At 40.1% G+C, this 14039-nt stretch overlaps 1 protein-coding gene across 4 annotated transcripts in view; it reads left to right on the forward strand.

Annotated features, from left to right (window-relative positions):
* The first annotated feature begins 555 nt into the window (after nt 1-555).
* The window catches only part of ZNF25 (zinc finger protein 25), a 65937-nt gene continuing 52453 nt past the window's right edge, over nt 556-14039 (forward strand). Inside the window, exons 1-2 of one of the 4 annotated variants that reach the window (XM_049894709.1) lie at nt 556-712; nt 3218-3285. In XM_049894709.1, the coding sequence (XP_049750666.1) occupies nt 3271-3285 (15 nt within the window). In that variant the 5' untranslated portion in view covers nt 556-712; nt 3218-3270. The other 3 variants (XM_049894712.1, XM_049894710.1, XM_049894711.1) reach the window with 3 other exon arrangements.

Raw genomic sequence — 14039 nt, forward strand, 5'->3', positions numbered from 1 at the left:
AGAGTCACATTTTATACCATAAAATGTGTGTAAAAATTTCAAAGTGTACATCCAACATCAAGCATTGTTTTTTTTTTTTTTGAGAAGTGTTCGGCACTCATCTTCTTGTTTCAACTTATATGTATTTTCCATTTTACTATGTTTCGTGTATCATTTACACAATTCTGAAAGCTAGCATTCCTAAGATGAAGTGAGCTGTTACAAGGGTATTATTCTTTTGAGTGCACTACTGGACTTCGTTCCAAATATATTAGTTAAATTTTCCATCACTTTTTTTTTTATTATTCATCTCACCAGCTCATGATGGCTGTCTTCAAGGCCCTGGGTTGTGGGCAGCGCCGGTTCTATTCAAATATCACTGTAGGTAAAGAAACGACCAGGCTCCCAGGAAACCCCAGCAGCAATCGCTTAAACACCTAGAGGAGCCCAACCTCCCCTCGCGCCCCTGAACTCCATGACGCCATCCAATTTGGAGTCACGGCCGAGCCTTGTGGAAAACGTTTTTCCGCAGTGGGCGGTGGAGCATTCTGCGCATGTGCGGTCCCACCTCCTTTAAGTAGTCGCCATTTCTTGTCTCTCGCCCCAGGGGGTAGGACGCTGGAAGCTCCTGTTTTCCGCGGTGTGGCAGAGGGCGGGGCCGGGACTCTGCGCGGGCTGGGAGCCGAGGCGGAGCCCTAGGCCGGGCCCCAGCAGGTGTGGCCAGGCCCTGCAGGTGTGTCAAAGGTTGTGCTGAGGTCTGGGGATAGGGGAGACGGGCCTTCGCAACTGGGCGGAGTCAGAGACCCTGGAATCCCCGCCTCCTCCTGGGCTCCCTGACGTTCTTCGGGGTAGAGGGGAGCTGGAGACCGGTAGGCTGGGGGTTCGGGGCCAAGGCGGGTCGGGGCGAGGAGGCCGCCTATCTGCGTTCCCGAGCCTTTCGAGCAGCAGTGTTTTGCCGCTAGCGTGAGAGGCGGCCCGAGGGAGGCCAGAGGCCACGGGGAGAAAAGCGGGCACGGAGCAGCTAAGGAAAACGACCTCTGTGACGCGAATCCGCGATCCGCCACGTAAGGCAGGGGTCTGCGGTGCTGGCTGGTTGAGATGGGGCTTTTTAAAACCCGAGTGACCTGGGCTTATATCCAGCGTCTGCCAGGCACTGGGCAGGATAATCTCGGGGCGACTCAGATACGCGTCTGTGAAGTGAGGCTGTTATTAACCTGTTGTTAGGTGCCGTGGGGTCGCTTCCGACTGACAGCGGCCCTGTGTACAGCAGAAGGAAGCACTGCCGGGTTCTGCGCCGCCCTCACAGTCGTTGCTGTGTTTTGAGCCCATCTTTCCAGCCACTGTCGTTATATAGTATAACTTCTAACGTCGTTTTCTGTGTTAAGTAGGATAGTTTATAAAGCACAAGGACTGAATAAAGGCGAGCTTTTATTATTACGAGGCATGCTGTTTTCATTTTTGAATCATTTAATCATAAAACCACCCTTCTCGCTATTACCATGTTCATTTTAATAAATAAGAGAACTAAAGGTTCAGAGAAAAATAAAATTGACTTACCCAGTGTTCTACTTGGTAGGAGCCCTGGCGCAATGCTTAAGTGCTCAAGGGCTAGGCTGCAAACTGACAGGTTGGCTGCTTGAACCCATCAGCTCCTGGGGGGTGGGGTGGGTGGAGAAAGACCCAGACATCTGCTTCCATAAAGATTACAGCCTAGGAAACACTATGGGGCAGCACTACTTGCGGCATAGTATCACTGAGTCTGAATTGACTTGAGGGCGCACAACAACGATGACAGCAACGGTGGAGTAGGTAAATGAGCTGGGTTTTAAATTCTCATTAGTTTATAGTTCATGCTCTTATCCACACAAAATCGACAGTCTTAGGTTGTATTTAGCACTGTAATTGTCCCTGAACACCACTAGAACATAACTGAGGAGTAAAAAATGTAGTGGACCTAATCCTACCATGTAGCCATTCTGTTTCCAGATACTCTTGGAGAATCCTCAGAATCCTGGGGTCAAAAGGTTAAGTATGCTCTTATCCTCCAGCATGTCTCTTTTCTCAGAGGACTCTTAAAGAGAACAGGTACATTGAAACCTAAAGTTGAGGCCTCAATTTTAAATTTTACTGGAGAAACTGGGAATCCTATCCAGGCCGGAGATAAGAGAGGGGATATGGAACACACTTTTAAAATTTAAAAACTGCAGTTCATCTAATGCTTCATATTATGAAAGTGATATAATGCCTCTGTTTGGCTGGTGATATCTGGGCTTTATTCACTAGGCATTGGATAAGTGCTAGGCCAGCTAGAAGTGGTTTCTGCTGCATACGAAAAGAACCTCAGGATTATGGCATCTAGTTGACTTTGATACATATTCGAAGTGTCTGATTTGGGATTATGGTGCCCAGTTGTCATTTTAGTAAAAATTAGGCTTGCACCAATGTCAGCAGACTAAATGGTCATGTCAGAGTTCATTAAGGCCTAACTAAATTTTACATTAAGCCTATCTCAAGATTCAAGAGAACAGTGAGTTCCAGGGGCACTGCCTTGGATCTGTGGCTCTAGGTGGATTATTATAGAATCAAAATGGTACATGAAGGGTTGTTCAAGATTATCTACTTCTGCCTTGTTTTAAAGATAATAAAATAGAAGCTAAGACAGTAACTAGGTTTATTAGTAGCAGAGCCCAGGGTAGAGCTGAAGTCTTCAGGTCCACTGTATCATATTTAAGTCAAAACAGTGTTCTTTGAAGTGATTTTGAGAGCTTCCAAAGGACTTTGTAACCTTGTGGGGTTTATAATATTAATAGAAAAAATTGTTAGGGTATAACTTAAACACCTTTCGATATCAATAAATATTCTCTTCAACATCGTTTGTAATGCCAGCATAGGATTCCATCCTTTGAATATATTAAACACCTTGCTTAACTAATCTGTTATTATTGAATGTTTAAGTTCTCAGTTTTTTGTGTGTTACTCAGTAAATGGACACATAATTTTCAAAACAACCAGTAGGAAAGAAATGTTTTGTCATTCAATAAAAATGTCCTAGGTTCATTAAGATTATATCAGAGTCACCAGTGGACAAGTGGGTACTCCATCATGGCCCTTCTTGTTCCTTTTGGTGGGTCAAAGGGACATTTTCGCAGAGGAAATCTTTTACTGAAATGTATGGAAATTTCTCACAGGTGACTCCTGGAGGTACAAGATAAGATCTTTTATGATTTCTTTCTTCCAGCTTCCCCTGCTCTGTCTTCGTAGTTTCTAGCCTTTTCCAAGAGCAGCAGAAAAATGAACAAATTTCAGGTGAGTCATTTATTTAACTTATATTTTGTTTCATTGTATGTTTGTGTGTTTAATGAGTTTTATGAAAGAGAGTCTACATATTAAGCTAGAAAAGTGGAAATAGTTAAAAATCACTGTCAGGGAAGACATTGCAAGAATAACAAAGTAGTTCTCACAGTATGGTCTGCAGATCCTTGGGTCCTGAAGCCCTTTCAAGGCCTGTAAGATCAAAATGATTTTTGTAATACTAACTGTTGCCCTTGTGGCACAAACACAACGGTTAAACGCTCAGCTGCTAACTGAAAGAATGGTGGTTCAGACCCATCCAGCAGCTTCGTGGGAGAGAGACCTGGCAGTATGCTCCTGTAAAGATGTCAACCGAGAAAGCCCTATGAGGCAGTTCTGTTCTCTCACATGGGATGGCTATGAGTCGAAATCGACTCCATAGCGTACAGCAACAGCAAGATGGCAGTTGCCTTTTACACTGTTAACATTTGCACTGATGGTACAAAAGCAATGGTGAATAGATTGCTGCCTGTTTGGCTGAATCAGGATAGTAACACTAACCTGTACCTATTGTATTCTTCCACAGTGTATTCACGTGAAAAGAATTGTCAGTTTTCACTTAAGGATGTCTAATGAAGCAGTAAAATTACTAATTTTATTAAATTTTCTTTTATTACATGTCTTTTTAATATTCAGGGTGATGAAATGAGAAGTTCACTTAAAGCACTTCTTCTGTATTCTCAAGTGTGATGATGGTTGTCTTGAGGAAAAGCACTTGTGCGATTGATTTGTGAGCTGACCTCGCCATTTTTTCATGGATCCCATTTGTATGTGAAAGAATAACTGGCAAACAAACTATGGCTATTTAAACAAAAAAACCAAACCCACTGCTGTCCAGTTGATCCTGGCTCATAATGACCCTATAGGACAGAGTAGAACTGCCCCATCGGGTTTCCAACGTTTTCTCAGAAATGAAGTGATCCGTCACTTGAGTGAAAACAACTGTCAGTATTTGTTGCCAGTGTTAAAAATCTGAGCTCTCAAATGAATATTAGAGTTTTAGAAATCTTGAATACTCCATTGTGAATTTGACAATTTCCTAATAGTTAAAGACTTTTCTGCTGAGATTAGCGATAGTATTAGCTAATTATTTTTTATTATATAGTAAAGTGTGTCAGCATTTGTGTTATATTTTTTTATATGCTCAGAGGCAAACTCAAGTAGTTTACGAGGACAGAGTGACTCAGAATAGTAGGGAACAGGGAATAAGTTGGTCATGGAATGTAACCCTGCAACATAATACAGGTAGTCCCTGACTTACGACAAGTTAAGGCAACTGTCCCTCTTACTGTTCGTAATATGTACTGTGTACTATAATTTGCTGATGTCATCATATCTGTAAGTTTATATGTAATGTTTCCAGTCCCAAAGACAAATAAGGATAGGGTTTATAAAGATACTGATAATAAAAGGTAACGAAATAATGAAAACTAACAACAAAAGAAGACGTATTCAACTTATGTCGGAACTGACTTACTACGGAGTCATTGGAACACTGGAACGGAACCTGTTGTAAGTCAAGGACTACCTGTATTTGCGGGAAGACCTGAATTAAGTGAAAGGGCCAAGTGGAAATCTGGGGGAGGAGCATTCTAGCCAGCTGGAACAGCACATATAAACATCCTGAGGCATGCTCCAGAAATAGTACTCAGGACACTGAAGTTAGAGAGGTGTGACATAGGGGGAGAATGGTAAGAGCTAAAATTAAAGAGGTGGAAAAAAAAAGTTGCTGTCAAGTTGATTCCGACTCATAGCGACCCTAAAGAAGTAAAGGAGCTAGAATATGTTTTTGTTTTTGTTTTTTTTGTAGGCTGTAGAAAAACTTTGAATTTTGATTTAATGTAATTGTTTATTTAAAAATCATACTTCATATAATCAAAGGAATATATATATGTAATATGTATTAGAATTTAGGGAATATTGACTAAGTAAACACAAGTGTATCCCCATCTGTGAAAATTACTAGTGCTTTTGGAGCCTGTTCATGCCTTTCCTTAATGACATCTCCACCTTTACCCAGAGACAGCAAGTCCTGAATTTCATAGTAACCATTTCCTTGCTTTTTTAATTTTAATTTTTTTAAACAAAACAACATATTTGGCCACTAATTAAATGACCAGCCCTCTGGTAATCACTTAATGTAGTCTGTCTCACATAATCTTTACAATCACCTTCTGAAACATTAGTATTACCATAGCATAGTGGACATCATCTGTTATTCAAAATCACAGCCTTTGGGCATTTGGTTGACAGAAAAACACTCTGGAAGAAGGAAGAAATTAGGAGGGAGCTCAAAAAAGTTAAGCTGTTTTATAGTTCTGCTTTAATTTTGAATATATTTATAGCTTGTATGTGAAATTCTTCTAACTGAAAATTCATTCTGGAGATGGCACATGTTTTTCTTACCTTTTGCTCTTTGAGTAATTGGTGACTCATCAGTTTGGGACACCAGAAACAACTAGTGAGGTGAGTCTTTTTGTTTTTTGAGATAATTTTGAAGCCAGTTGTCACTATTAACTCCTGGAAAAGTTTACTTTATGGAGATACTGAATGTTTTTGTTTGTTCATAGCCATTTCGGCCAAATTAAGAAGATTTCTTTCTTTGTATTTTTATTCCTTCCTGCATATCACAACTTCTCTTGGCAAACATTTCTTTCTTTGAGAACATCCTCTATAGGTTTTTTTTGCTTACTTTTTTGTGTTAGTGAGGCTTTGCTGGTGGCAGACTGTCAGTTTTGTTTATCTGACATGTTCACGAAGAAGTTTTTCCCTACATAGAATTCTTGGTTGGCAGTACTTTTAAAACACCAAAATGAATTTTACTGTCCTGTACTACTGATGCTGTTGAAAATTCATCTGAATTTTTCTTTTTTTGACTAGATGCTTTTTTTCATTGTATTTTAGATGAAGGTTTACAGAGCAAATTAGTTTCTCATGAAACAATACACAAATCGTTCTGTGACATTGGTTGCCAACCCCATGACATGTCAACACTCTCCCCTTCTTGACCTTGGGTTCCCCATTACCAGCTTTTCTGTCCCCTCCTACCTTTTCATCCTTGTCCCTGGGCTGATGTGCCCATTAAGCCTCCTTTTGTTTTAATGGGTCTGACTAATCTTTGGCTGAAGGGAGAGCCTCAGGAGTGACTTCAGGAGTGTAAAAAGGGACTCTGGGTGCCATACTCTTGGAGTTTCTCCAGTCTCTGTCAGACCAGTAAGTCTCATCTTTCTTGTGTGTATGAGTTAGAATTTTCTTCTGCATTTTTCTCCAGCTCTGTCAGGGACCCTCTATTGTGGCCTCTATCAGAGTAGACAGTGGTGGTAGCAGGGGACCATCTAAGTTGTCCTGGACTCAGTCTGGTGAAGGCTATGGTACTTTTGGTCCATAGTCCTTTGGACTAATCTTTCCCTTGTGTCTTTGGTTTTCTTCATTTTCTCTTGCTTCAGACAGGGTGAGACCATTGGAGTATCTTAAATGGCTGCTCAAAAGCCTTTAAGACCCCAGATGCTACTCACCAAAGTAGGATGTAAAACATTTCCTTTATATACTATGTTATGCCATTTGAGCTAGGTATTCCCTGAGACCGTGATCCCCAGCCCTTAGCCCAGTAATTCAGTCCCTCAGGGATTTTGGATGTGTCTATGGAGCTTCCATGACCTTGCCTTGGTCAAGTTGTGCTGACTTCCCAGTATTGTGTACTGTCTAACCCTTCACCAAAGTTACCACTTGTCTACTGTCTATGTAGTGTTTTTTCCTCCCTATGCTTTCCCTCCCCTCCCTCTTAACTATCAAAGATTGTTTCCTTTTGTGTGTAAACCTTTTCATGAATTTTTATAATATTGGTCTCATACAATATTTGTGCTTTTGTGATTGACTTATTTCATGCAGTATAGTGCCCTCCAGATTAATCCATGTTGTGAGGTGTTTTGAAAATTCATCCTTGTTCTTTATCTCATTGCGTAGTGTGTTCCATTGTGTGTATGTACCATAGTTTAAGAATGATGTTAGCTGTTGGTTTTGTATAGATGCACTTTTTTATGTTAAGGTTAGATTTATTCCTAAGTATTTTATTTTTTTAAGTTTTATAATAAATGGCAGTGTTACCCTGATTTCATTTACATAGTTTTCTTTACTGGTAAATAGGTGTATAGGAATCCAACTGCTTTTGTATGTTTATCTTGTAAACTGATACTCTATTGAATCTTTCTATTAGTTGCGGTAGTTTTCTCGTGGAGTCTTTTGGATTTTCTGTATATAGTATCATATGACCTGCAAATAGGGACAGTTTTATTTCTTCCTTACCAATTTGGATACCCTTTGTTTCTTTTTCTTGCCTTATTGCTCTCGCTAGGACTGACAGCACAATGTTTAATAGGAGTGATGATAAAGGGCAACCTTGTCTTGTTCCTGTTCTCAAGGGGAATGTTTTCAGCCTGTCTCCATTAAGAATGATGTTGGCTGCTGGTTTTCTATGGAAGCTCTTTATTATGTTGAGGAATTTCCCTTATATACCTATTTTATTGAGAGTTTTTTATCAGGAATGGGTGTTAGACTTTATTGAATGCCTTTTCTGCATCAAATGAAATGATCATGTGATTTTTTTATTTATGGGGTGCATTACGTTGATTTTCTAATGTTGAAACCATCCTTGCATACCTGGTATGAATCCCACTTAGTTGTGTATTATTTTTTTGATATGATGCTGAATTTTTGCATCTATAGTCATGAGAGATGCTGTAATTTTCTTTTTTATGGTGTCATTGCTTGGTTTGGGTCTTAGGGTTATGCTGGCTTCATAGAATGAATTTTGAAGTATCCTTTCCTTTCCTGTGTTCTGAAATAGTTTGAGTAGTACTGGTGTAAGCTCTTCCCTGAATGTTTGGTAGAATTCTCCAGTGAAGCCATCTGGGCCAGGACTTTTTTTGTTGTTGTTATCTCTGCAGTCTTTTCTTTTGTTATGTGCCTGTTCAAATTTTCAACTTCAGTTTGTGTTAACTTGGGTAGGTAGTGTGTTTCTAGAAAATTGCCTATTTACTCTAGGTTTTAAATTTTGTTGGAGTATAGCTTTTCATAGTACTCGATTATTGCAGTTGCGTCTGTTGTAGTGTCCCCCATTTTATTTCTTATTTGGATTGTTTACGTCCTCTCCTGTTTTTGTTTGTTTGGCCAGTGGCTTGTTGATTTTGTTGATCCTTTCAAAGAACCAACTTCTGGTTTTGTAGATTCTTTCTATTGTTTTTCTATTCTGTATTTCATTTATTTCTGCTCTGATCTTTGTTATTTCCTTTCTTCTCGTGGCTCTGGGTTTCTTTTGCTGTTGTCTTTCTATTTGTTTGAGTTGTGTAGCTAACGTTTTCATTTTGTTCCTTTTTTGATGCGTGCATCTCTTGCTATAAATTGACCTCTGAACACTGCCTTTGCTGCGACCCAAAGGTTTTGGTATGACGTGTTTTCTTTCTTGTTTGATGCTAGGAATTTCTTTATTCCATCTTTGGTTTCTTCTGTTACCCAATGGTTTTTAATTAAGCAGGGTGTTATTAATTTTCCATGTATCTGGTTTCTTTCCGTTGCTCTTGTTAGTTTCTACTTTTATGACGTTGAGATCAGAGAAGATACTTTGCATTAGCTTAGTATTTTGGATTTTGTTGAGGGTTGTTTTATGGTCTAAGATGTGATCTAGTCTGGAAAATGTTCCATGTGCATTGGAAAAGAATGTGTACTTTCCTGCTGTTGGGTGGAGTGTTCTTGATATGTCTATGGGGTCAAGTTGGTTGATTACTGCCTTTAGATCTTCTGTATCTTTGTTGAGTTTCTTTCTAGATATTCTGTTCTTTACTGAGAGTGGTCTGTCGAAGACTCCTGCTAGTATTACGGAACTGTCAATTTCTCTTTTCAGTGCTGTTAGAGTTTGTTTTATGTATTTTGAAACCCTGTCATTTGGTGTGTAAATATTTATTAGGGTTATGTCTTCATGGTGGTTTGTCCCTTTAATCATTATATAATGTCCTTCTTTGTCTTTTATGGTGGATTTTGTTTTAAAGCCTACTTTATCTGAAATTAGTATTGCCACTCTTGCTCTTTTTTGGTTGCTGTTTAATATATTTTTTTCCATCCTTTGATTTTTAATATATTTATGTCTTTGTTTCTCAGGTGTGTCTGTTGTAGACAGCATATTAGTGGGCTGTTTTTTTAATCCATTCTGTCACTTTCTGTCTCCTTATAGGTGCATTTAAGTCATTTACATCCAGTGTGATTATTGATAGGTGTGAGTTTATTGCTGTCCTTTTGTAGTGATTTTTTTGTGGTACTGATGTTGTTCTTGTTCCTCTTACTCTCCTGCGCTGAATACCTTTCATTTGTGGAATTTTTTTGTTGTTTGTTTCTCTCATTTTTGTAGATTTTTTGTTTACCGAGGCTTTATGTTTTTTTTTTTTCTATGTTTTGATCAGTAGTTTTGTTAACTTTCTTTGTGGTTACCTTGATGTTTACCCCAATCTTCCTAAGTTTGAACCAGTCTTTTATTATTTGATATCGCCTTGACTTCCTCTTCATTTGAGAGTTCTGTAACTAAACTGTTTATTCCCTCTTTTATTGTTCTAATGTTGTCATTTACAGATTGACCTCTCTGGTTCTCTATTGTAAATTTTTTTAGTTTTGTTTTATACTTGAGAGTTCTTTACCTAGGTTTGTATCTGGCTAATGCAGTCTTGCATCTTAGATTCAGACTGTTGTCTGATGTTGTTGGTTCTCTAACTGAATGGCTCCCTTTAATAATTCTTGCAAGTTTGGTTTGGTTTCTACATATTTCCATAATTTCTGTTTATTTGGAAATGTCCTGATTTCGCCATCATATTTGAATGAGAGTTTTGCAGGGTAAACTATTCTTGGTTGGCAGTTTTTTTCTTTCAAGGTTTTATATATGTCATCCCATTGCCTTCTTGCCTGCATGGTTTCTGCCCAGTATGTAGTATGTGACTTTTTGGGTTTTTTTGAGCTGCTCTCAGGATTCTTTCTTTGTCTTAGGTTTTAGGGAGTGTGATTATGATGTGCCTTGGTAATTTTCTTTCAGGGTCCATCCCACACAGGGTTCGTTGAGCTTCTTGGATGGTTAGCTTCTCATCTTACATGATATAGGGAAGTTTTCTGTCAGCAAATGTTCAGTGATCCTCTCTGTGTTTTCCATTTTCTCCCCCCATTCTGGAACTCTGATCACATGCAAATTTTTCCTTCTGATTGTATCCCACATCATTCTTAGGGTATCTTCATTTTTCTTTGCTCTTTTCTCTGATTTTTCCTCAAACAAAGTGGTCTCCAATGATTTGTCTTCAGTTTTGCTGATACTGTCTTCCATTGTTTCTAATTTGCTCCTAAAACCTTCTATGGCACTGTCTATTTTTGAAGTCTTGTTGTTCATCTTTTGGATTTCGAATTGCTGTTTTTGTATGATTTCGTTGTTTATTTTGACATTTTTTCTTGAATTCATCCATTGTTTTATCTGTCTTTTTCATGATTTTGTCTGTATTTCCATGGTTCTAGTTCATTATTTTGTTTGCATTTCCCTTCATCTCTTGGAGAGCCCTGAATATTAGAGTTTTGAATTCCCTATCTGGTAGTTCCAGTGCCTTTTCTTCTATTGGAAGATCATCTGTTGTTTTATTTTGAATGCTTTCCAGAGCCATCCTGTCCTGTTTTGTTTTTTTTTATGTTTTGATATTGTCTGCTGTCTTTGGGATATTCAGGAATTACTTTCTTTGTTTACGGATTGTAGATTTACTTGTTTTGTCCAGCTTTTTTGTTTTGTTTGGTTATTTCTGGGAAGGCAGGCAGGGTGTTCTTTGTTGTTTGCTCATCTGTGGGCACGGTACTTCTCACCACCTTTTCCAGGCGGGCAGGCTGGTCACTCAGCTTTGGTGCAGCAGGGAAGGTCCAGTGGAGGTGGAGGGTCAGGGATGGGTCTTTTGTGGCATGTAACGGTGCCAACAGGGTGGGGCTGAGGGACAGTGTAGGGCGGAATCCGGTGGTCCATGCCTGTGCCACTCAGGGGTGGGACACTCAGCGCTTGGTGCAGTTATGCAGGAGGGATGGGGAAGATATGATAATGTGGAGCTAAGTGGTTGTGGGAAAGAATAGAGAGAAACAGCAGCCCAAAAGAAAAGGAAACAAACAAAAAATGGTGCGGAGGGAGCCCACTGGTGAAGTGGCATGGACCCAGGGAAGCTGTGTGCTGGTGGCTTTCTAGCTGAGCACTGTTGCACAGCCTGTCAAGCACAGGCAGAGACAGAACACTCAGCTAGGTGAGCGGGATAAAGGAAAGGAAGGATGGGAGAGAGAGACAAGAAACCAAAAGAAAGAAAGAAGGTACACACGGCCAGGTGGTCGAGAGAAAGGGAAGGAAGAAATGTAAAGAGAGACAAGAAACTGAAAGAAAAAAATAAAAAATTCCCCAAGGGAGCCCACTGGCGTGTCAGCACGGACTGGCAAAGCCGTGTGGCTGCAGCTTCCCAGCTGAGGAACGTGTCACAGCTGGTCAAAAAGCAGCCGAGATGGCACACACAGCCAGGTGGTTAAGAGAAAGGAAAGGAAGGAAGGAAGGTAGAGAGAGACAAGAAACTCCTCAGGGAGCCCACCAGAGTGGCATTGTGGACTAAGGAAGATGTGTGTCAGCGGCTCCCCAGCCGAGTGGTGTGTCACAGCTTGTCAAAAAGCAGTGTAGACAGCACATGCAGCCTGGTGGTTGGGAGTAAGGAAAGGAAGGATGGTACACAAAAAAAAGAGAAGAGAAAAAGAAAAGAAAAATGCCCTGAGGGAGCCCACTGATGTTACAGTGTGGACTGGGAAAGCTGTGTGCCAGCTGCTCCACAGCTGAATGGTGTGACACAGCCTATCAAAAATCAGCAAGGATAGCACATGCATCCAGGTGGTTAGGACAAAGGAAAGGAAGGAAGGTAGAGAGACACAAGAAACTGAGAAAGAAAAAAAAAGTCCCAGTGGAGCCCACCAGCATGGTGGCACGGACTGATGAAGATGTGTGCCTGTGGCTCCCTAGCCAAGTGGTGTGGCACAGCTGGTCAGAAAGTGGCAGAGGTGGCATCTGGAGAAAGGAAAGGAAGGAGAGTAGAGAAAGTTAAGAAACAGAAAAAAATGCCCTCAGGGAGCCCACCAGCATGGTGGCAAAGACTGGAGAAGCAGCTCTCCAGCCAAGTGGCATAGTACAGCCCATCAAGGAGCAGAGATGGCACACAGCACCACCTAGGTGGAAGAAAGGAAAGGAAGAAGGTTAGAGAGAGAAGAAACAAAAAGAAGCCAAAAAACAATAACAGCAAAAAAAAAAAAAAAGGCGCTGAAGGAACCAGCCAGTGGGGGCAGGGTGAATCCAAGTGGCAAGGAGCTGGCGTCTCTCCAGCTGAGCGACCATGGTCCACCAGAAAGCGGCGGAGGCCGTGCAGAAGGAAGAAGGGTGGGGGTGGGAAAGTGTGTATCCCAGGTTACCAGGTGCTTTGTCTCCTGCTGGGAGCTCCGTGAAGTTGCCTTCCTGTACTTCTGTCTGCAGTTCTTGGTGGCTGAGGGGTCTAAGATGGTGTACTGCGTTTGCTGGTAAGGATCTCCACTCCGTAACTCTCCTCATTCTCTGTTCTCTATCAGTTTCTTATTCCATTTGGTGCTTGGATGAGTTTTTCATCCATTCATTTGATGCTTAGAGTTCCAGGATTGATGATTGTATCTGTTTTACTTTGTTTTTTGGGTCTTTGCTGTAGAGGGACAGCATGCTGCTTCTGTCTGTAGTGCCGTGTTGACTCCGCCTCCTGGCTTGCTGCTTTTAAGATGTCCTTTACTCCAGTGTGTTTATGTGTGGATTTCTCTTCATCCTAATGAGACTCATTTTACTTCTTCTGGGGTAATTGAGGATTTGAGTGTTTTGAGTATTGCATTTCATGTCCTTTATTGAATTTTAAGCTCCATTTTTTTGGGTGTAATTTTGCTTGTTTACTCTGAAGACTATAATATGCGTCATTAATTTATCACAGTCAGTCTTAATAATATACTTATTCATAAGCAATGGTAATAAACTTTTAATAATATAATTCCATTTATACCCTTCCCAGCTTTTTTGGTCTTTTTGTCTTATGTCTCACTTCATATAAATTTAAATACTTATTATTTTTGCTTTAACCAATTATTAATCTTTTATAGAAATTTATGTGTATTTGTATGTATGTAAATAAAAAAATCTTTTATGCTTATGTACATATATGTCCTTTGGGTACTTTTTATTCCTTCCAGCAGGTCTGGATTATCTGATATCTTTTCCCTTTAGCCTAAAAAGTTTATTTTATAGTATCATGTAGTTCAGACTGATGGTGACAGATTACTCAGGTTTGTCTTTTTGAAAATCTCTTTATTTCCCCTTGATTTTTGAAGGCTATTTTTGCTGGATATTCTAGGTCAGGAGTTTTCTTTGTTTCTCCATTTTTAGGATGTCTTTGTCTTCTGACTTCTGTTGCTTCTGATGAGAATCCATTGTTCATCTTATTGTTATTTGCCTGAACATAATGTGTCTTTTTCCTCTGGTTATGCCTGAAGTTTTCACTTTCTCTTTAGCTTTCAACAGTTGGACAATGGTGTGTGCAGGTATGGTTTATTTTGTGTTTATCCCTCATGAAGGGGATGATAAATCTGTGGGTTACTGCCTTTTATCATTTTGGAAAATT

Source organism: Elephas maximus, chromosome 8, assembly GCF_024166365.1.
Source record: "Elephas maximus indicus isolate mEleMax1 chromosome 8, mEleMax1 primary haplotype, whole genome shotgun sequence".
In the NCBI taxonomy this organism is placed as follows: domain Eukaryota; kingdom Metazoa; phylum Chordata; class Mammalia; order Proboscidea; family Elephantidae; genus Elephas; species Elephas maximus.